This window comes from Mesoplodon densirostris, chromosome 2 (genome assembly GCF_025265405.1).
Source record: "Mesoplodon densirostris isolate mMesDen1 chromosome 2, mMesDen1 primary haplotype, whole genome shotgun sequence".
Lineage (NCBI taxonomy): Eukaryota > Metazoa > Chordata > Mammalia > Artiodactyla > Ziphiidae > Mesoplodon > Mesoplodon densirostris.
The window spans coordinates 20,266,605-20,288,692 of NC_082662.1; the positions used below are offsets into that span (position 1 = coordinate 20,266,605).

The following is a 22,088-nucleotide window of genomic DNA, read 5'->3' on the forward strand; positions in this document are numbered from 1 at the left end:
TTGGGGATGGGTTATTTATCATCATGGAATAATTTTTGTTATCCAGCTAAAGGAGTTTTTCTTTTTTTTGGCTGTGCCCTGTGGCTTATGAGATCTTAGTTCTCCCACCAGGGATTGAACCCAGGCCCCGACAGTGAAAGCACAGAGTCCTAACCACTGGACCGCCAGGGAATTCCCTAAAGAAGTTTTTCTAAACCCTCTGTTACTCTTCAGTGTTCAGTAGGCAAAGAAATGGACAAGAGCCACTGAATTGGTAGGAGGTCTCAGCAAACAAGTCAGACATTTTATTTCTCATCTGCCTATTTAGTGTTCCTCCAACACACCAAGGAAATTCTTGCCTCAGTGCCTTTGCACTTGCTGTTCTCTCTGCCTAAAGCACTGTTTGCCTAGATATTGTCTTCCCTTCCTTCAGCTCTTTACTTAAATGTCATCTTATCAGAGAAGCTGTTCCTACCCTTGATGCGCAGCACCTCTCACCATCCTCTTCCTCTGATTTATTCTTCTTCATAACTCTTATTACCTCCTGACACAGGCATATTGGCCTGGGTATTGGTTTGTTATCTGTCTTCCTAAATAGAATGTAATGTTTGTGAAAGCCAAGATGTAGTCTGTCCTGGGCCTGGAACAATTCCTGGCATATAGGAGGCCCTCAATAAAAATTTGTGCCATGAGTAAATAAAGAGATCAGATGTGACTACTACAATACTTACAGTATATGCTAGTGTCTGGAAACAGTAAAGAGCTGTTCAAATGGAAGGGAGAATAAAAATAATTGGAAACTTAATACAGTACCTTATTTGGGTGGTAGGCCATTGAAGATCTTGGATGGTGTGTATGTGAGTGGGGACTGGGGTCGGGGAGGCAGTATTTCCTCCCTGCCAAGCTGGAGTGAGAGGCTAATGGCCTCCATGGCGATCCAATCCAATTAAGGCCCTGGCTTCAAGTCAACTCGGGTTCCCTTCCTGGCTGCAGCAGCTTCCAAGTGACAAAATGAAACCTGTAACTTTCCCAAGACAAGACAGTCTCCAGGCGAGCAGGGCAGAAAGGGGCTCAGGGTAGGGTTTCTGCTCCCAGGGGAATAGATCTGCATTGCACCCACATGGCTCTAATATTGTATGTGTGTGTGTGTGTGTGTGTGTGCCAGGCACAAAAGCTGGTCACCATCCTCAAAAACAGTGCTCACAGAAAAACAGCTGGATGCAGTGGAAAGGCATCAGATGCAAAGCAAGGGGACGTGGGTTCTCAGTTCTGCTCCCACCCAGCTGTGTGACAGGGCAGGAAACCAAGAAGGTATGGAGGGTGAGCCCTGCCCCGAGTCACATAGCTCCCTACTGCAGAGCTGGAAAGGTGACTGTCCACAAGTTTAGGCTTAACTGCACTCACTCAGAATGGTCTTTCAACTGTTTTTTTTTCCTTTCCTTTTTTTTTTTTTTGGCGGTACACGGGCCTCTCACTGTTGTGGCCTCTCCCGTTGCGGAACACAGGCTCCGGACGCACAGGCTCAGTGGCCATGGCTCACGGGCCCAGCCGCTCCGCGGTATGTGGGATCTTCCTGGACTGGGGCACGAACCTGCGTCCCCTGCATCGGCAGGCGGACTCTCAACCACTGCGCCACCAGGGAAGCCCTTTTTTTCCCTTTTTAAAGCCAATTTTTGGGAGAGGTAATACATACCCAAAGGACAAAATTTTAAATTTATGTAAAAAACAATCTACACCTCTGTCCTCAGTGACCTAGTTCTCCTTTCTGGGGATAAACACTTGTGCCCAATTCCTTGTGTATCCTTCCAGAGAGAAATGCACATGTGATATATAGTTATGAAAAGATGAGTATGGTATGAGAATGTGATATATGGGCATGCAAAGATGATATATGAGTATCACATTAAATTTTTGACTAATATATCGATAGAAAGACCTACTGTCACAATGATTTTGAGTCTTCCTATCCAAGAATAGATTATGCTATTCCATTTATCCAAGCATTTTCAAGGTTTTTTTGGTGAATATATATATTGTCTCACATATATATGTTTCTCAAAAGTATTAACATTTTTTCAAACAGAACTTCACATATTATTGAGATGATTTCCTATTTCCCAGATAGTTTTATGTTTTTGGTTGCTTTAATAATTGAGACATTTTCTTCCAAATTTCTAACTAGTGGGGCTTTGCATATAGGAAGGCACTGCTTTCTAAAAAAATATTAACTTGATATCTTATCACATTCATGAGGTTGTTTATTGTTGGTAATAGATTTCCAGTTGTTTTCCTTTGGAACTAATGTTGAAGACAGTCAGCCCAGTAGATCCTGCACCCATGGATGCTTTGTTAATAAACTCTTTTTGATGTGAATGGTGACCTCTCACATCTGTGTAAACTTTCCCTTCTCTCCCTGACTCAACATAAGCCTCTGTTATAGACATTATTCCCACACTTGACAGAAGAAACTGAGGTTTGGCAAGGTGAAATGATTTGCCTTAGCTGGTGAGTGGCAGGGTTGGAATTTGAACTGAGGCCTGTTATGTAAAATTTTTTATCTTAGGACGGCGAAACAAAAGAAGGGGTTAGAGAGGGGTTTGTGCAGAAGCAGCAGAGGTGACATATTTTGAATGCTTACCCTGTGCCAAAAACTTTACGTACCATCTTTCTGAATGCTCCTAAGAACTCTTGGAGGCCGGTATTATGAGCAAATGGCTGGCCAGGGCCTGGGCACAAGGACAAAGAGATCTGGGTTTGATTATTGGCTCTGCTGCTTTTCCAGCTGTGTGACCCTAGGCACACTGCTTGAGTCTCTGAACCTCAGCCTCTCTGCTGTATCCTTGTTACAAATGGTACCTGAATGGTCCTCCTTTCAATAAAGGTCTGTGTAGTAGAGCCTGTGGTCGGGAAGAACACCTCAGTCCTTGGACCCACACACTGGAGCTCCATTTCTAGAACCTAGAAAAGCTGAACTGAAATGTGTCTCCAGCTCCTATGTTTGTTGAGTGACTTTGCTTCCTCCAGGGGAGCCCATATCTACAGGGAGCCTGGAAAGTTGGTGCTTCTGTGGACACAGCATTCAGGTTAAACTTTAGCCAAAATGATGGCTAAGTCACAATTAGCAGGATTTTATAGGACCTAATTCATATCATTGGGACACATTTGAAGTTCAAAGCTGCATTGGAATTTTCCATAGCTGGGTTGACTGACATCACTAGAGATTAATTAAGCACCTATTATAGGCACAGTGGGAGAAAAATGATGTGAAACTTAGGACATGGGAAATTAAAAGGCAATGTTTAAATTTTATTTATTCTTTCACTCAATCTTATCAAGATTATTATTATTTTATTATGCCCCAGGCACTGAGTTAGGCATAGGAGAGCATAAATGCTGACTATAAGCATACATGATCTTATCATACTTTATTGTGCTTTGCAGATATTGCATTTGTTACAAACTGAAGGGTTTTGGCAGCCCTGCATAGAGCAAGTCTATTGGCACCATTTCCCAACACCATTATTTTAATTTATTTAATTTATGTATTTTTTTTGCGGTACGCGGGCCTCTCACTGCTGTGGCCTCTCCCGTTGCAGAGCACAGGCTCCGGACGCGCAGGCTCAGCGGCCATGGCTCAGGGCCCAGCCGCTCCGCGGCATGTGGGATCTTCCCGGACCGGGGCATGAACCCGCGTCCCCTGCATCGGTAGGCAGACTCTCAACCACTGCGCCACCAGGGAAGCCCCTAATTTATGTATTTTAAAAATTTATCTCACACCTATAATGTGCCAAGTACTCTGCTAAATCCTTTACATGTATTATCTCACTTAATCCTTACAATTACTCTGTGAAATTAGTATTAGTATCATCCCTATCTCATAAATAAAGAAACTGAGGCTTAGAGACTAATTTGCTATTTTTCCCATTGTCACTTAGCTAGCAAAGAAAAAGTATTTGAGACCCAGGTCTAGTGTACCAACAGCATTATTTTTATTTTTTATTTTTAAGTATAATTTTAAATTTATTTTAAAATTAAAAATTTGTAAATTTAATTTTTAATTAAAAATTTGTTTTAACTTTTTATTTTATATTGGAGTATAGGCAATTAACAATGTTGTGATAGTTTCAGGTGCACAGCAAAGTGCACTCAGCCATACATATATCCATTCTCCCCCAAACTCCCCTCCCACCCGGGCTGCCAGATAATATTGAGCAGAGTTCCCTGTGCTATACAGTAGGTCCTTGTTGGTTATCCATTTTAAATATAGCAGTGTGTACATCCCAAACTCCCTAACTATCCCTTCCCCACCCCTTCCCCCTGACCCCCGTAACCATAACCATAAGTTTGTTCTCTAAGTCTGTGACTCTGTTTCTGTTTTGTAAATAAGTTCATTTGTATCATTTCCTTTTAGATTCCACATATAAGGGGTATCATACAATATTTCTCTTTCTCTGTCTGACTTCACTCAGTATGACAATCTCTAAGTCCATCCATGTTGCTGCAAATGGCATTATTTCATTCTTTTTAATGGCTGAGTAATGTTCTGTTGTGTATATGTACCACGTCTTCTTTATCCACTTCTCTGTTGATGGACATTTAGGTTGCTTTCATGTCTTGGCTATTGTAAACAGTGCTGCATTGAACACTGGGGTGCATGTATCCTTTTGGCCCATGCTTTTCTCCGGATATATGCCCAGGAGTGGGATTGCAGGGTCATATGGTAGCTCTATTTTTAGTTTTTTGAGGAACTCATACTATTCTCCATAGTGGCTGCACCAATTTACATTCCCACCAACAGTGTAGGAGGGTTCCCTTCTCTCCACACCCTCTCCCGCGTTTATTGTTTGTGGATTTTTTGATGATAGCCATTTTGACTGGTGTGAGATGATATCTCATTGTAGTTTTGATTTGCATTTCTCTAATAATTAGTGATGTTGGACATCTTTTCATGTGCCTCTTGGCCATCTGTATGTCTTCTTTGGAGAAATGTCTATTTAGGTCTTCTGCCCATTTTTTGATTGGGTTGTTTGTTTTGATGATATTAAGCCTCATGAGCTGTTTGTAAATTTTGGAGACTAATCCCTTGTTGGTTGTGTCATTTGCAAATATTTTAACTTTTTTTGGCTGTACCGCACGGCTTGCAGTATCTTAGTTCCCCGAGCAGGGATCAAACCTACACACTCGGCAGTGAAAGTCCTAACCACTGGACCACCGGGAATTCCTTAACAGCATTATTTATTTATTTATTTAAAGAGCCTTTTTAAAAAATAAATTTATTTATTTTATGTTGCGTTGGGTCTTCGTTGCTGCGTGCGGGCTTTCTCTAGTTGAGGCGAGCGGGGGCTATTCTTTGCTGCGGTGCATGGGCTTATCATTGCGGTGGCTTTTCTTGTTGCAGAGCGCGGGCTGTAGGCGTGCAGGCTTCAGTAGTTGTGACTCACGGGCTCTAGAGCACAGGCTCAGTAGTTGTGGTACACGGACTCCGTTGCTCTGTGGCATGTGGGGTCTTCCTGGCCGAGGGATCGAACCCGTGTCCCTTGCATTAGCAGGCAGATTCTTAACCACTGCGCCACCAGAGAAGCCCCTAAAAGCACTATTTTTAAACTAAGGTATGTACATTATTTTTTCAGGCATAATGCTATTGCACACTTAATACACTACAGTATAGAGCAAACATAACTTTTATATGCACAGGGAAACCAAAAAATTTGTGTGACTTGCTTTATTAAGATATTCACTTTAGGGCTTCCCTGGTGGTGCAGTGGTTAAGAATCCACCTGCCAATGCAGTGGACACAGGTTCGAGCCTTGGTCTGGGAAGATCCCACATGCCACAGAGCAACTAAGCCTGTGTGCCACAACTACTGAGCCTGTGCTCTAGAGCCAGTTGAGCCACAGCTGCTGAGCCTGCGTGTCACAAGTAATGAAACCCGCATGCTTAGAGTCCGTGCTCCGCAACAAGAGAAGCCACCACAGTGAGAAGCCCGTGCACAGCAATGAAGACCCAAAGCAGCCAAAAATAAATAAATAAATAAATTTATTAAAAAAAAAAAAAAGATATTCACTTTATTGCGGTGGTCTGGAACCGAACTCACATCTCCAAAGTCTGCCTCTAATGTTTACTGAGCACTTAGTATATGCCAGGCAGTGTGTTAAGTGCTTTACGTTAATTACCTGTTTAATCTCCATAACAACCCTATGAGGAAGGTATTGTAATTATCATCATTTTATATGAAGAATCAAGCTATAGAGAGGATAAATTGCTCAAAATCACACAGATGGGAAATTAAATATTTTGCTCAACTAAAGATGGATATAGGTTCCTTTTACTCCAAGAATCTCACAGTATACCAAAGAAGAAGACATTGATATGAATAGTAATAATAGCTAACATTTATTAAATGCTTATAATTAAATGCTTTACATGGATTATCTCATTTAATCCTCAAAGTGACTTTGTTAGGTTCTATTGTAGAACCTAATTGTTGTAGTGATGAGGAAACTTGCTTGAGTTGAGTAACTGATCCAACTGGAATTCAAAATCAGGCAGTTTGCTAGGGAAGCTCACACTGGTACCTGCAACACCACCTGACCTTGATGGGTGATGTAGAATCCAGACTAATGCACTGGTGGAAGGAAGCTCCTTGGAGCAGGGGGATATTTGAGTTGGGCCTTGAAAGATGGGTAGGAGCTTACCTTTTCCCATACCCACTAAGTATACAGTGTGGTGAAGAGACAGTTGTGGGTTGAAAGCTCAGCTCTGCCATCTTCCCAGCTGAATTACTTGTGTTTATCTCCTCCATTCCCCAGTTTCCTTAACTGTTAAATGCGGACATTGAAAACTATTCATCTGAAACGCCATGAGGAATAAATGTGATTGGATATAAAAACACTCAGCTAGATATCTGGCATGCAGCATGGGAGTTCAATAGTTGAGATTATGGACAGATGGGTATAAGACCAACAGCTAGTCCCTACGGAGCACTTTCCATGGGCCAGGCACCATTCTAAGCCTTCAACATGGACTTATTTATCAACAATCCTATTTGCTTATGAACAATCATAATTATTATTAGGTACTATTTTTAGGCCCAGTTTTACAGAGAAAGGTGAACACAGCGAGGTTAAATAAGTTATCCTGAGCTAGCAAATGACAGTGGCAGGACTGGAACCCAGGCAGTCTGGCCCAGAGTCCACAGACATAGCACTTTACTGCCTAAATTGCAGAGAGTGGGGTTGAGACAGTCAGCCAGCAGCGCCATAGAATCAGGAGTGGGAAGAGGAAAGTGTGTCACCAGGGGAGGCTTTCTGGAGGTGCCATCTTGTCCTTTGGAAAACCTGACTTCTTAGTGGCAATCATAAACAAACACAAACCACCTGGCTTCTCAGATGGGGTGAGCAAGACTTTCCAAATGGTATGTCAGGGGTACAGGAAACCTCAGCTTAAACATGGCACATACACCCATTCCATAAATTCTTATTGTGTACCATGAGCTGTTCTATGAGCTGGGAATATTAGCCATAAGCAAAATTAAACAAAAATCCCTGCCCTCATGGAGTTTTTGTTTGTGCAGGAAACAGACAATGTGCAAATTATAAGTAAGATATATTTCAGAGGGTGATAAGTGTTATGGAGAGAAATAAAGTGGAGGGTAGAATAAGATCCAACTGCTTGCAGTGTTGAGTAGGATGATATTTGGGGAGATTTCTCTGAGAAAGTGGTATTTGAGCAAAGACCTGAAGGATTGAAGGGAATGTGAGTTGCAGGAATTCCGGGGGAAGAATATTCCACAGAGGGAGAAGAGCAAGTGCAAAGGCCCTGAGGCAAGAGTGCATTTGGCACATTCAAGGAATAGCAAAGAGGCAGGTGTGGCTGGGATGGAGAGCAAAGGGGAGAGAAGTAAGAGATGAGGTCAGAAGGGGGTGGGGGTGGACAAGGGAGGAGAACACATCTCTACCCATCTTCAAGATCTGTGTGTGTGTTATAAAAACAAACGAGTATAGAATGCAAAATATGCTTGCATTTCAAAATTGGAATATGAGACTTGAATGCAATATGCTTGTGGACCCTCCCCCACATACACACCCTGTTTCTCTCCCTCTCTCCCTCTCCCCAGACTGGCACTGCCCATCCATGTGAGCCACATGGGGTTGAAAATTGGGAAACATAGGTATTAGTGGTTGTGATCAGGTTTCAAAGCACAGGCTCTGGGTCTGAGCCTCGGCGATCATCTCTACCTCAAGGCTCTGTGAAGGAGAATGTCACTGGCTTTCTCTCAGTCAGGATCTGAGTCAATAAGGCCTAAAAAACCCTGGCCTGCTCATCCTTCCAGGCCTTGGTCATCTCCATATTCTGGTGCTGTGAGGCCAGCATGGGGCCGTCAACAGACACTCACTGCAGGTAATATTCGCTGATTCAAACTGAATTTGATAAACCTCGGGCACACCTCTGAAAACAGGACCACCTTGAAATATTCCTTTGCCTCAGGGCCAGTCTGAGGCCATCTCTGAGGTTCCATTTGATCATTTTAGACCTGAATCTTCTTTGAACTGTTTCACTATTTTGGTTTCTTTTCAGGCAGGGAGAGACTGGAAGGGAACTTTGGTTCACTTTCCTGATTCCATGAGAAACTAAGACTGGATTTAGTTCAGAGTCCAGCCAGACACTTCAGTTTTGTTTTAGTTTGTTTTGTTTTTTGGTTCAAGTCCCCATCTAGGGGACAGCCTCCTAGCGTTTACTTCTTTCCAACAAACAAGCTGGTCTTGGAGGCAGTTGAATATGATGCCATCCTAGCCTACAGGGGTGGACAGGGACAGTACAAGACCCAGTGCAGTGATAACAGCTATCACTGACTGAGCAGGACGTGTGGTAAGACATGGACCAGTTACAGGCCACCCCCCACCCCCCATCTAGAGAATGAAACTGAGACTTAGGGATTTCAGGATCTTGCAGTTTCAGGACTTAGTCTGACTCCAGATCATGTGCTCTGGGGTAGGATGCTTCTTTAACAGAGTCCCTGCAAGAATCTTTGAGCAACTTGCTATAGACTGGGAGAGGGAGAAACTGCAGGTTTCACTGTATTTTCACACATACCTTCAGTTTGTTCAAACGTTCTGACATGTGCTATGCACTGAGGGTGTGGAAAGACAAACCTAGGGCTGGCCCTCTCAGGACTCAGCCTTCAACTTAAACTGGAAGGTGAGGAGGAGTAGTTGAGTCATGCATTACCGAAAGTCATAAGACGGGACAAGTAACTATTTCCAGAGGGGGTGACATTTGCCCCAGGCATTCAGCAGTAGCAAACCCAGACCCGGTGCCTGGCTCAAAGTATCACAGCCCCTGTCCCCAGTGGCTTCAAACCCCAGTACAGTTTTTCCAGTTTGAGGACCACCTACATCAAAAATGTCCTGGTGCTATCTTTAGCAAACAGTAGACTCTGTTGTTAATCAGCCAAATGTATTCATTGACTAAGATTGAAAGTGTAGGTAGATTTAGAGCAACAGTACCAAGTAATAGTGAAAAAAAAAAAAAGTCCTGGTGCTTGTTAAAATGTGAATTTCTCCCTTCCCCACCAGAGGAGAATCAGAGAACTGGGTAAAGCAGGTCTGGCAAACCACACTCAGGTTTGCCCGGTGAATGGGGAAAGAAATCACGCCAGGAAAGGGGAACCGTATCGACAACGGCTTGGGAGTTCGTTGTAGCCTTCAGGCACTGGGGTTGCCGTTCAAGACTGTAGGCTCTCAGAGGAGAGGGATCGCGTCCGTGCTGTTGATCGCCGGGGGCCTGGAACAATGTAGGGCCTCATAAATATTTGTGAATACGCTGGTTCCCAAGACAGAAGTGACGGGAGACTCAAACGGGAAAATGAAGAAGTCAGAGGAGGGAAAAAACGGTGTTTCTAAGGGGATGAAAACTTTCCCAAAAGGGAAAAGGGAGCTCCGCCTAACACAGGGCGTTGGGGAGGCGACCTCTGCGGGAAAGGGCGATGAGTCCTGGGGGCTGCAGCGGAGGAGAAGACGGGAGGCGCCCTCTTGCCTCTCCAGGCGACGGAAAGCTGAGGTCACCTGGCACAGCGCCAGCAGCAGCTGCGAGGACGCGCCCGCGCTTCGGCGGGAGGCGGTGTCAGGCGCTGGTCCCCTTTCCCTTCCGTCTCCTCTGGAGGCGAGGCCCAGAGTCCCGCCCACCGCCCGCCCAAGCCTTGGCTTCGTTCGGTCCCCACCGAGGCCACTCCCCCGAGCCTAGGTCAAGCCGCCTTAGCTGCCTCGAGGAGCCAGAGCGGTCCGTCCACCTCCCTCACCCGAGGCCGCGCCCCCGAGCCCGGGCTGTCCTCTTTCCTCACGGGAGTCCCGAGACGCCGAGCTTTGGCCCCGCCCCTAACGAGGCCCCGCCCCCGGTACCCCGCCCAGCGACTTGAAAAGGCTGGGGCTGCGGCTCACTTAAGAGTCGCGCGCTGGGCGTGGGGCGGTGCTGAGGAACTGACCCTGAGGCCCCGAGGCTGAGGCGAGTTAGACGCCGGGACTGTCCAGGGAGGCGCAACGCAGCGGGACCCCGTAGCTAGAGCAGCCCCGGAGCAGAAGCAGCCGTCGCCGACCGCGGAGTCCAGCCGAACCGGCCATGGCGTTGTCGATGCCTCTGAACGGGTTGAAGGAGGAGGACAAAGAACCCATCATCGAGCTCTTCGTCAAGGTGAGCGCTCGCCTCCGTCCCACCCCGCCGAGCCCCCGGCGCTCGCCCGGCCGCGGGGGGCGGCGTCCCTGGGCGCTCCTCAGCCGCAGCGCCCCCGCGCGGCGCCCCGTGCCCGGGCCGAGGGGGAGCGCTGCTCCCGCGCCCCCGGGCCATTGTCTTCGGCCACCCGCGCCTTCCCGCCGCCGAGGCCCGTCGAGGGAGCCGGGTTGGGACCGGGACCCCAGAAAGACAACACTGCTGGACGGGGGGGCACCGCCTCCCGCCGCGCTGGCCTCGGCGGACGCCGCACCGTCGTCCCGCGTCCGGGTGGGACGAGCTGCCCCCTCCCCCCGGGTGCCCCGGAAGCCGCCAGCCCCTGGGACCCGGGCACGGGTGTGTCCTGTCACCCCCTCTCCCCCGCCACCGCCCGGACGCCCGACCTCACCTCACCCCACCCCAGCCCTCGGCTCTCCCAGGTTCACCCCCAGCCCAGGGAGGCGAAGCCTCGAGCCCGTTGTGAGCTCATGAGCTGAACTTATTTGAACGCTTTCTGAGCGTTTCGCCCCCGGCTGGTAGGAAACTGTAACTTTAATTTTCGATTCCATCTGAAACAATTTTTTAAAAAGAGCAGACATTCCTGGGCCTCAGGAAAAGACCGAGATTCCCAACCTGTGTTTTTCTGTCTTAGTTATTTTACCACCATCTGATTTTCTTGTTTCTCAAGCGCGAGTGTTTTGTATGATGCAACATTTTGGCTGCTCCCCTCGGTGTTGCTGCCTCGGGAAGGATTGTGTGTGCCCTTTTGTTTTGAAAGAAAAACGGATGAGGGAAAGAACTCCTCACTTGCTTGGGCTTTGAAGGGTTGATTTTTCCCTTCTGGTCTTTTCAGTTTATATATCCTGAAACTACCATATTTGTAGACAAGTACTACCTCTAGCCCTTTCCTTTTTTCTTTAATATTTTTCGTTTTAGCAAAGAAGAAAGATAGAAGTTATGAACATCTGGATTCAACTGCCTTCCTCAAAACTTCTTTAAAATCCTCGAGATTTTCTTTCTTAGTCACTTACTTAAGCAGGCTCTTTCAGAACCAAGCTCTGAATTGGAGAGTTTAACAGAAATCCAGAACAATTTTATTCTTTTTTTCCTGAGTTTTTATTTTAAAGAACGGGAGACACTAAAGGGTGTGTTTAAGACATGGAAAGAAGAAATGATCTGCAAGTGATGGAAACAGTGTTTGTTTTAGGATTTTCTTTCAGTTATTAGTTTTAGAAACATTTTGATTCAGGGAACTGAAACAACAGACAGGTATAGAACCCCCAGAATATCTTCAAAGAGTCTCAGTTGCTTCGAGTGGCAGATATAGTACTTTGAGATGCAGGGAATGTAGGAAGAAACCTGAAATAAGAAAAAGGAAGAAGAGTGGGTCAGAGATAAATGTTCAAAAAATTTCACTGAGCCAGGAATAGGAATGAATTTCCATAAATTCAAAAGCAGTGTATCTACTAAACACTTAAAAAACATGTTTCTTAAACATGTTACTTTAGAAGTATCATTAAGTTTAGTGTCAGATAAGGGTACTATCAGTAATGGCTTCTTTTCAGCATTGTACTGGAGGTCTAGCCAATACAATAAGACAAGAAAAAGAAATAAAGTATATGAATTAGAGATGAGGAGATCAATGCTTAATGCCCTACTTACTATTAATTTAACTTTTGTTAGAAGGAGAGAGGTGTTTCCCAAACTTTAGGCACTTGCATACCCCTTCTTAGTTTTCCATATATGTGTTGAATTGGTATTATTATTTACTAAATTCAGCCCGTTTTTTAAAAAACATAAACACATTGCCCTAAGCAATACCTGTGAAAATGTGGATTAGGTGTGGTGAATATATTTCTTATATACATAACTATTTTGTGTGTGTGTGTGCATAACTATTAAAAGAAAAAATGTTCGTGAGCCACCTAAAATCATCCTGCTTATCACTAGTTGTAAGCCTTTGTCACTGGGCTTGTTGGCAGAGACCAGGTTCAAGTCACAGTTCTGTACTCACTGGCTGGTTTAACCTGGGCAAGTTGTTTTCCCTCTCTGAGACTTGTTTTCCTCCTTTGTGAAGTGAGAGATGCAATGTTTTCTGCTGTCCTGTGGTTCGGCATAGGTAAAACTTTATACTGATGTAAATCAGCATAGCTGTTTCAAAGGGGAAAAAGGGGCCAGGTAAATTGTAGTAAAGAGTGTTCTTGATTTCCAAAATCTTTGTGTGGGAAATGCAAATGGGAGAAAATCCCCTTGCAAATACAATTATTTTGAAAGCAGTGAAAGGGCAGAGGCTGTGGTTGTCCAGTGTGGTGTGTTAAGCAGTGTTAATTATTCTGCCAAGAGATATCTGAGTTTGTAGCAGAAAACTATTATCTACACTTAAAGGAAATGAGTTTAAAAGTGCCACCTGTTTAGGTAGCATTAAATTGAACAGAAATAGGCTAGGACCTTCCCAACTAGTGTGACTGGACTCACAGCTACATTTCTTTCCTTGTGAGTATTGTTTTTGGAGTTGTCTGTCCATGAGCCCAGTGAATCCTCATCACTTGTATAACAGCAGTGCTCCATTTTTGTTTGTTTACCCCAACACCTATAGGATAGAGTACCCTCCCAATAGTAAAAGAGGCTTACAAAGGCAGTCATCCTCAAGAGTTAGAATGCCCTCTTTCCCTACCCTGCGGGGCCTAGTAGATGTATATATTTTGATACACCAGCCCCACTTGGGGACCACTGATTAACAGGGTGAAGTTCAAACCCTTTAGCAAGGTCATAAGGTCTCTTATCTGCTGCCGGGTTTCTAATCCAATTTGTCCACTTACTAATTGTGTGTCCCAGGACACATAAACCTCTCTGCCTCATCTGCATAGGTGGGATATTAATAGACCAACCTCATGGGATTAAATTAGTTAATATATGTGGTGATAATAAGCTTAGAACAGTGTCTAGTACACAGTAAGTAAATAAATGCTAGTTGTGTGTCATTTTGTATATACTTATTTGTATGCTCATCTCCCCTGCTAGATAGGCAGTAAGTTCCTTGAGGGTAAGGTCTGTATATTGTTCTGAGTCGGTACCAAAGAGGGTACCAAATAGTTGAAATGAGATTGTTTCCTTCTTTCTGATCATTTTGGTGTCAATATATGTGTCTGGCATGCTTCGGAATTGAGAGCTACTTACTTATTAGAGCCTGGTAGTCTGACTCTCAAATGTTGGTCCTTCATTTGTTCAACTTTGCCTAGCCTCCATCCTCCAAAACTGTGTGGTTTTATCTATCTTTTTTCCCCTCCATTATTTTGGTACTTCTGAGCTTTTCATGTATCTGCCATATATTTTCCGCCAATATTTCTTCTTGGTTACGTTCAGAATTTGGAAGCCAAGATTTCTGTATTGGGTAAAAGTAAATATTGTGTTGAACAACAAAATGAGAGAAGTTGAGAAGAGACTGAATTTTTGGATTTTTCCTTTCCTTGTATATGCCTAACTCCTATTGACACTGCTGCTTTCACCCAGCCCCCACTAGAATCTTTGGTATGATGTGATGGTATTTCTGATTTTGGTTTAGGAGGAGTCCCTTTGCAGAGTTTAGTTTTATTGGTTGGAATTTAAAGTTGTTGGCATGCCATTTTGCATTGGGACACTCACTGTTGGCAGTCATCCCTAAACTGTTAGAATTGGGGTGGTGTAAAAAGTTAATCTGGCGCAGAGTGGCTTAACACATAAGAATGCTTCTTTTGAGATATTTGGCAGGATTTTTAATGTGTGTGGACCCTGGAGCCAGACTGCTTGGCTTGAATCTGGCTTCTAGTAGTGTGTCAGGGAAGTTTCTTAAGTTCTCAGTACCTCAGTTTCTTGACCTCTAATGTCAGGATAATAATAATAACACAATTTTATAGGGTTGCCGAGGGAATTAACTGGTGATCTATGTGTATTAATTAGGGTAGTCTAAGCTTCTGTAAGAAATACTGTAATCTGCTCAAACAGTGGTTCAGACAAAATGGAAGCTTATTTCCTTTCTCACTTAGCAGCCCAGGGAGGGTGTTCTAGATGGTGGTGGCTTTTCTCCTTAGAGTCATTTAGGGACCAAAGTCTTTCCAGCTTCTTTTTCCACCAACCCCCATAGCATTGTCCTCCGAAGTTGACAGAGCTGGTTGCTGAGAAGTCCTGGTTGCAGCAGTGGGAGGTGAAGAGTATGGAGGAGGCTCATCTCAAGGCCCCCAGCCCAGAACTTCTTCTACCTGTCACTTCCTTTCATACTCCAGTGGGGAGAACTTTAATCACAAGGTTTCGTCTAACTGCAAGGAGTGCTGGGAAATATGATCTAACCATATATCAGTCTATGTAAAGTATTAGGAATAGTGCTTGGCACACAGTAGACACCTATTTTTGTTGTTGATGATAGTATATTCTTTTTTTTCTTTTTTCTTTTTCTTTGTTTTGGCCATACAGTGTGGCTTTGCAGGATCTTAGTTCTCCGACCAGGGATTGAACCCAGGCCCTTGGCAGTGAAAATGCAGAGTCCTAACCACTGGGCTTCCAGGGAATTCCCAAAAGTATATTATTCTTTTTTTAAAAAAATATTTATTTATTTATTTGTTTGGCTGTGTCGGGTCTTAATTGCAGCACGGGGGATCTTTCATTGCAGCACGTGGGCTCTTCCTTGCGGCGTGCGGGCTTCTCTCTAGTTGTGGCGCACGGGCTCCAGAGCGCATGGGCTCTGCAGTTGTGGCATGCGGGCTTTCTAGTTGTGGCCCGAGGGCTCAGTAGTTGCTGCTTGCGGGCTTAGTTGCCCCGTGGCATGTGGAATCCTAGTTCCCTGACCAGAGATCAAACCCACATCCGCTGCATTGGAAGGCGGATTCTTAACCACTGGACCACTAGGGAAGTCCCCCCTCCAATAATATATCTATCTATCTATCTATCTATCTATCTTTTTTTAAAAAATAGGCTTTTAAAAAAATTAATTTATTATTTTTGGCTGTGTTGGGTCTTCGTTTCTGTGTGAGGGCTTTCTCTAGTTGCGGCAAGGGGGGGCCACTCTTCATCACGGTGCGCGGGCCTCTCACTATCGTGGCCTCTCTTGTTGAGGAGCACAGGCTCCAGACGCGCAGGCTCAGTAGTTGTGGCTCACGGGCCTAGTTGCTCCGCGGCATGTGGGATCTTCCCGGACCAGGGCTCGAACCCATGTCCCCTGCATTGGCAGGTGGACTCTCAACCACTGTGCCACCAGGGAAGCCCCCTCCAATAGTATATGATTCTTAAATGTGGGCTTCATTAATAGAATTCAGGGGATTCTGTAAATCCTTGAAATTACATTTAAAATTCTATATTAGTCTTTTTTTGGGGGGATTAGGAACCATTATATTTTGGGGGGATTAGGAACTATTGTTCTAAATGGTGGCATTCTGAGTGTCGAACATAATTCATACAGGCAAGGTATAGAAGAAAGGTTTGGGCTACATGATCGTTAAAGTCACTTCCATCTTATTATCTGTGATTTAAAGCATTTGTTGTCATGAAGGAAGTGCCTAATACTGAGTTAGGTACTATGGGAGATATAAGAAATTATTAGGTACTATGGGAGATATAAGAAATTATTAAACATTTTCTACCTTTAGGTTTATAAATTTTATTGGAAAGAAAACAATACAGGATGGTACATGCTTAACGAGCCAAGTGTGGTTCACATTAAGTTGGGCCAGGACATATGGGGAAAGATGGAAGTAAGCTTTAACTTGACCTTGAAAAAGTGGCTGGAATAAGTGCATTGGGAATAACCAAGAATGAGAATATTAGTTTTGACACCATTCGTAAACTCGTTATGCAGGGAATAGTAGACAGATGATACTTGCGAAGAAGAAGGACCCAACAATGATTCAAACCCATAGTGCCAGGGAGAGAAGTTATTTAAAAGTTGAGAATGAGACTTTTAAAACCTAACTTTTAGTCTTGTTTGTCCTCCCAACACTTCCCTACTTTTTGGATTGCTGTCTATTCAACAACTTCCCAGCAGCATTTGGGAAGGTGCAAATGGATTGTACAGATGGACAAACTCTCAGCTGTTTTTTTACAGTATAAAATGGGAGTTCTTTTTCTTAAAAATTAATTTTATTTATTTATTTATTTTTGGCTGCGTTGGGTCTTCATTGCTGCACACGGGCTTTCTCTAGTTGCGGCGAGCGGGGGCTACTCTGTGTTGAGGTGCGTGGGCTTCTCATTGCGGTGGCTTCTCGTTGCGGAGCACAGGCTTTAGGGGCGTGGACTTCAGTAGTTGTGGTGCATGGGCTCAGTAGTTGTGGCTTGCAGGCTCTAGAGCGCAGGCTCGGTAGCTGTGGTGCACGGGCATTGTTGCTCCGTGGCATGTGGGATCTTCCCGGACCAGGGCTTGAACCCGTGTGCCCTGCACTTGCAGGCGGATTCTTAACCACTGCGCCACCAGGGAAGCCCGGGAGTTCTTTATATTTTGTTTTGAGTGCAGGCTTTTTTTTTTTTTTTTTTTTTAAACACAGACAGATGAAATAAATTTTCTATAGGCAATGATGCTGAGAACTTTGTTTTAATAATTGAACAAAAACTAACTCAACATCAAGAGAGTGTTACATTGGATGAATTGGTTTGACATTCATTTGAGGTTTCCATAGGGGAAAATTCAGGAGATAGAAATGAATGTAAAAATGTGAAGTTAATGGGAACTCTATTCTTACTATGTTTTGTCTGAGCTGTTCTTGAAGACCTAACAGTGCCCCTCTGAGCAAAGGCCAAGGTGATAATTTTGGTTAAATGTAAAATTCTGAGAGAAAGGGGCCCCAAATGGGTAAGAGATGGGAGGATTCTGAGACAAGGTGACTGAACACATGAAAAGTCCAACGGTAAGGGGCGGGTGGGTGGGAGGGATAAATTAGGAGGTTGGGATTAACATATACACACTACTGTACATAAAGGAGACAACCAACAAGGACCTGCTGTATATAGCACAGGGAACTATGCTCAATATTTCATAATAACCTATAAAGGAAAAGAATCTGAAAAAGAAAGTGTGTGTGTGTGTGTGTATAAAACTGAATTACTGTGCTGTACACCTGAAACTAACACGGCATTGTAAATCAACTATACGTCAATTAAAAAAAAAAGCTTAATGGTATGAATAATAATAGGAAAGAGGCAATGCGGAGGACCTGGCTGTCACTAAAAATCTGAGTTAGTTTGGAAGGATGCTTACAGAGATGCCTGGAAGCTGGTAAAAGGGTGGTGAGCAAGACTTTCCCACTTCCTGTTTCATTGGCACTGTGGAGCCTCAATGTTCTAATGTCTCCTGAATAGGGAATTAGTGAGTCTATGAAAGGGAAATTTGTTAGCCAGGATGGGAAGTGTGATTGAGGCATGAATTAAGATTTTGATCAAGTAGCGGAGTAAGTTAGGATAGGTTTGCCCATTGTATAGGTTCCTGTAGAAAATGGAAAGGGAGTTTCTGAAGGAAAATAACATTAAGGTCGTGATTACAAACTGTCCAAGTATGATTTAACAGAAATCTAAACTTAATTCAGGGCATCAGTTTGTGAATTCTCTTGGAGGTTTTAATCCTTTTGTCTTTTTGGAGACCTGACTTTTATCCGTCAGTGCTCAGTACCAAGAAATGGTATAAGGAATATCAGTTAGCCTTGTTTGGTTTCTGTTATTTTCCTTTATTTCAAATATAAAACCAGGGCTTCCCTGGTGGCGCAGTGGTTGAGTCCGCCTGCCGATGCAGGGGATACGGGTTCGTGCCCCAGTCTGGGAGGATCCCACATGCCGCGGAGCTGCTGGGCCCGTGAGCCATGGCCACTGAGCCTGCGCGTCTGGAGCCTGTGCTCCGCAACAGGAGAGGCCACAACAGTGAGAGGCCTGCGTACTGCAAAAAAACCCAAAACCCAAAAAACAACAACCAGGAGACTGTATTAGTATAAATTTATGAAAATAACAACTTATGTAGATAAATGAGATTATATTTGAAAGTTGTGCCAAAGATGGCCTAGGAGTCTTTTATATTTTAATATCAGTATTTTGAAGAGGGCTTCCCTGGTGGCGCAGTTGTTAAGCATCCGCCTGCCAATGCAGGGGACATGGGTTCGAGCCGTGGTCCAGGAAGATTCCACATGCCGCAGAGCAACTAAGCCCGTGCACCACAACTACTGAGCCTGTGCTCTAGAGCCCGCAAGCCACAACTACTGAAGCCCGTGCGCCACAACTCCTGAAGCCCGTGTGCCTACAGCCCGTGCTCTGCAACAAGAGAAGCCACTGCAATGAGAAGCCCGTGTACCGCAACGAAGATCCAATGCAGCCAAAAATAAATAAATAAAACAAATAAATTAAAAAAATATATTTTGAAGAAGTAACAATATAGAACCAGGGCCATGTATTGACCCTCAGAGCATAGATTTTGTTCTGTAGATTTTTTTTTTTTTTTTTTTGCTTTGCTTAGAGCTGAAATACAGTGTGACTCTAAGCAAGAGGTGTAACAGGTTTTTTACATTTTTTTGGTAATAAAATTATTACTTCCAACTTTACAGGTGAAATAATTCATTTTTGTGAAAAGGATTAAGTTTTCATTAGAATAGTAAAAATGTCAATCGTCTGTAATAATTTAAGTATTGAATTTTACCATCATGCAGCATAGCTATTGTATGTGTGAGAGAAGGAAAAAGGAGAATCTGAACAAACATTGGAGAATACAAAAACAAACAATTAGATGAAAGCTGAAGTAATTAAGAACTTTTTAAAGAATATGTGAGTTCTATGCATGTTTTCCTCAGCTAACAACCAGTTGCTTTATTATGGAGGTGGACACCAGGTGGTAGATTGCTAGAGTGAAAGTTCATCAAAAGCTAAAGACAACTGAATCAGGCCGTTGTGCTACGTAGAGAAATGGAAGAGTGGTGAGACCAGACTACATAGACTAATCGACAGAAAAAGAAGATGGTTAGACTTAAATGAAATTTTGGCTTTGAATATACATATGCACAAGACTTAACTGAAAAATTTGCAGAGACATAAACTTATGAAGAGTGTGAAGTTTTGTATTATTTGATCTTCTAAGTTACAGAATATTTTAGTTAACACAGGAATCTAAATTTTTGATTTAAAAATGTTGAGGGCTTTTTGATTCTTCATTAACTCAAGTAAAAACTGTTGCTAGCCATCAATAACATAGACTTTACTTACATTTTGTAATTGTCAGCAGGACCCTTGATTGCAAATGTACCTAAAAAAAGTGACTCAGAATAAATAGTATCTAACCTTAGTCTGTTTTAGTTTAAATATTGGCCCTAAATTTGAAAAGTAATGTCATTTTCCTTCTGCTTCCTAGTATATTCATTTGTATGTATTGTGCTTTAAAAAAGTTTTTTTCCAGTTATAAAAGCAACAGTTGTTTACTGTAGATAACTTAGAACACAGAAAAGCACCATAAAATAAAAATTATTTATATCCCCTTTTTCTTGAAATGACTGTTGTTACTATTTTGTTATGTGTCCTAATCTTATTCATAAACTTGCGTGAATTATTGATGACATTTTATGTATAATGTTTTAATGTTCTTCATGACAGCAGAATTCTTGGAAGAATGCACAGTGAAGCCCAATCTAATATGTAACATGTATTGAGTTAAGTGAGTCGGTTTAAAGAAAATTTACTTTATTTAGTTTTTATCAGAGAAACTCAGATTGGATTTACCTTCCTAACGGCACTAAAAGAACATTTACCCTGTTTGATCTTTGCTTGAAGAAGGGAAGCTTTTATGTTGTGAAATCTGCCAACACCTAGAATTGCTCATAGTATAGATATTGATTAAATGGTTTGAAGGTAGGCCCTCCTTTGTGCTCTTTAGAAGAAATCTGTTTTGAAAAGTCAAATTATTTTTTAGTATTAATTTTCCTCTTCAGTAACTGTCTAGTAGGTGAGGTATGCCCATTTTATAGTTGGAGGATATAAGATGCAATCTTTGTCTAGGAACAGTCGAGTACAGTATAGGGATCATTATGGAAGCAAATATTGAATACTTTCCATGCACTAAGTGCTGGAGAGGGAAAGAAACAAGAACAGGTTCCCTTGTCTTCAAGGAGCTTACAGAACAGCTTAATGGACAGAGGATGAGTAAATGAGCCATGGTTGATGATGGCTTTTTCCCATGTAATACAGTGACTTTTTGTCTCCTGTGCTTTTTAAAGTCCAGTTGAATTAAGACCTTCAGAAATGATTTATGTGGCAACCTACATGACATAATTGACTTAGAGATGAGTGAAATGTTTATGTTGTATTCTGACAGATGAAGGGTAGTTAGTATTACTGAATCTACCAAGTATTGTATATTATCAGTTTGAAGAAACTTTTATCCTTTCCCTCAATAATTAGTTGTGTTCTGTAATTTTGTCTAAAATAAAACTGTGATACTTCTTGCCATAAATCTTAAATGGATCCTACTTTCTCTAGTTGTTTATTGGATTAGATACAAACTCCATGATCTAGCATTCATAGTCTTTCAGATCATGATCCTGACTTGTGTTTTCAGTCTTTTCCCCCACTGCAGCTACAAATATACCTCATGTTCTAGGCAGATGGGTCCTCAACATGCCCTGTACTACTCTGCCTTCATGGAAGATTTTTGCTCTTGTTTCTTTCATTTGAATTATCTTTGGCTTTGCCAGCCTCTCCCCCTACCTTCAATTTCTGCCTGCCAGAGTAGTATTTGTTCTTTTTTCATTCAATCGTTTAACAAATAGTGAAGCACTGTTCTAGGGACTTGGATACATCAAAGAACATTATGGCATTCATATTCAGTTGGGGGAGGCAAAAAATAAACCTATGTCTACTAGTGAAAAGTGCTATGAAGAAAAATGAAATAGGGTAAGGAGTATAGAGAATGATAGGGGGGGTGTGCTCTTTTCGATTTAACAGGACATTCTGTTGAGTATGTAGCCTTGCAGAAAGTAGCATAGGGAGGCGAGGGCAGAATCAAGGAGACTAAATAGGAGGCTGTTTAGTAATTCAGGCAAGAAATGATGGTGGCTTGGACTGAGGTGAGAAGCAGTCTAATTCTGGATATATTTCTAAGATGGAGATCACAGGATTTCCTGATGGATTGGATGTGGAACGTGAAAGAAGGAGAAGTCAAAGATGATTCTGAGATTTTTGTTCTGAACAACTAGAATGATGGAGTTGCCATTAACTGAGATGGGGAAGCCTTTGGGAAGGGCTAGTTCTGGTGGAGAGATCAGGAGTTTAGTTTGTGATGTGTTGTATTTGAATATTTTAAGACCTCATGGAACCTGTTGTCTAGTGAGAGAGGCATATGTTAAAAAAATACACAAATATAGTATATAATTACATTAAGGACAAGAACAGGGTGTCTTGAGAAAGAATGACAGGAAATTCAATTT

The 22,088-nt window shown here is 43.0% G+C and overlaps 1 protein-coding gene across 1 annotated transcript in view; it reads left to right on the plus strand.

Moving 5' to 3' along the window:
• The first annotated feature begins 10,413 nt into the window (after positions 1–10,413).
• Positions 10,414–22,088, plus strand: part of CLIC4 (chloride intracellular channel 4) — an 85,839-nt gene continuing 74,164 nt past the window's right edge. Inside the window, exon 1 of the mRNA XM_060089176.1 lies at positions 10,414–10,665. Coding sequence (XP_059945159.1) covers positions 10,594–10,665 — 72 coding nt within the window. The 5' untranslated portion in view covers positions 10,414–10,593. The remainder of the gene's footprint in view (positions 10,666–22,088) is intronic.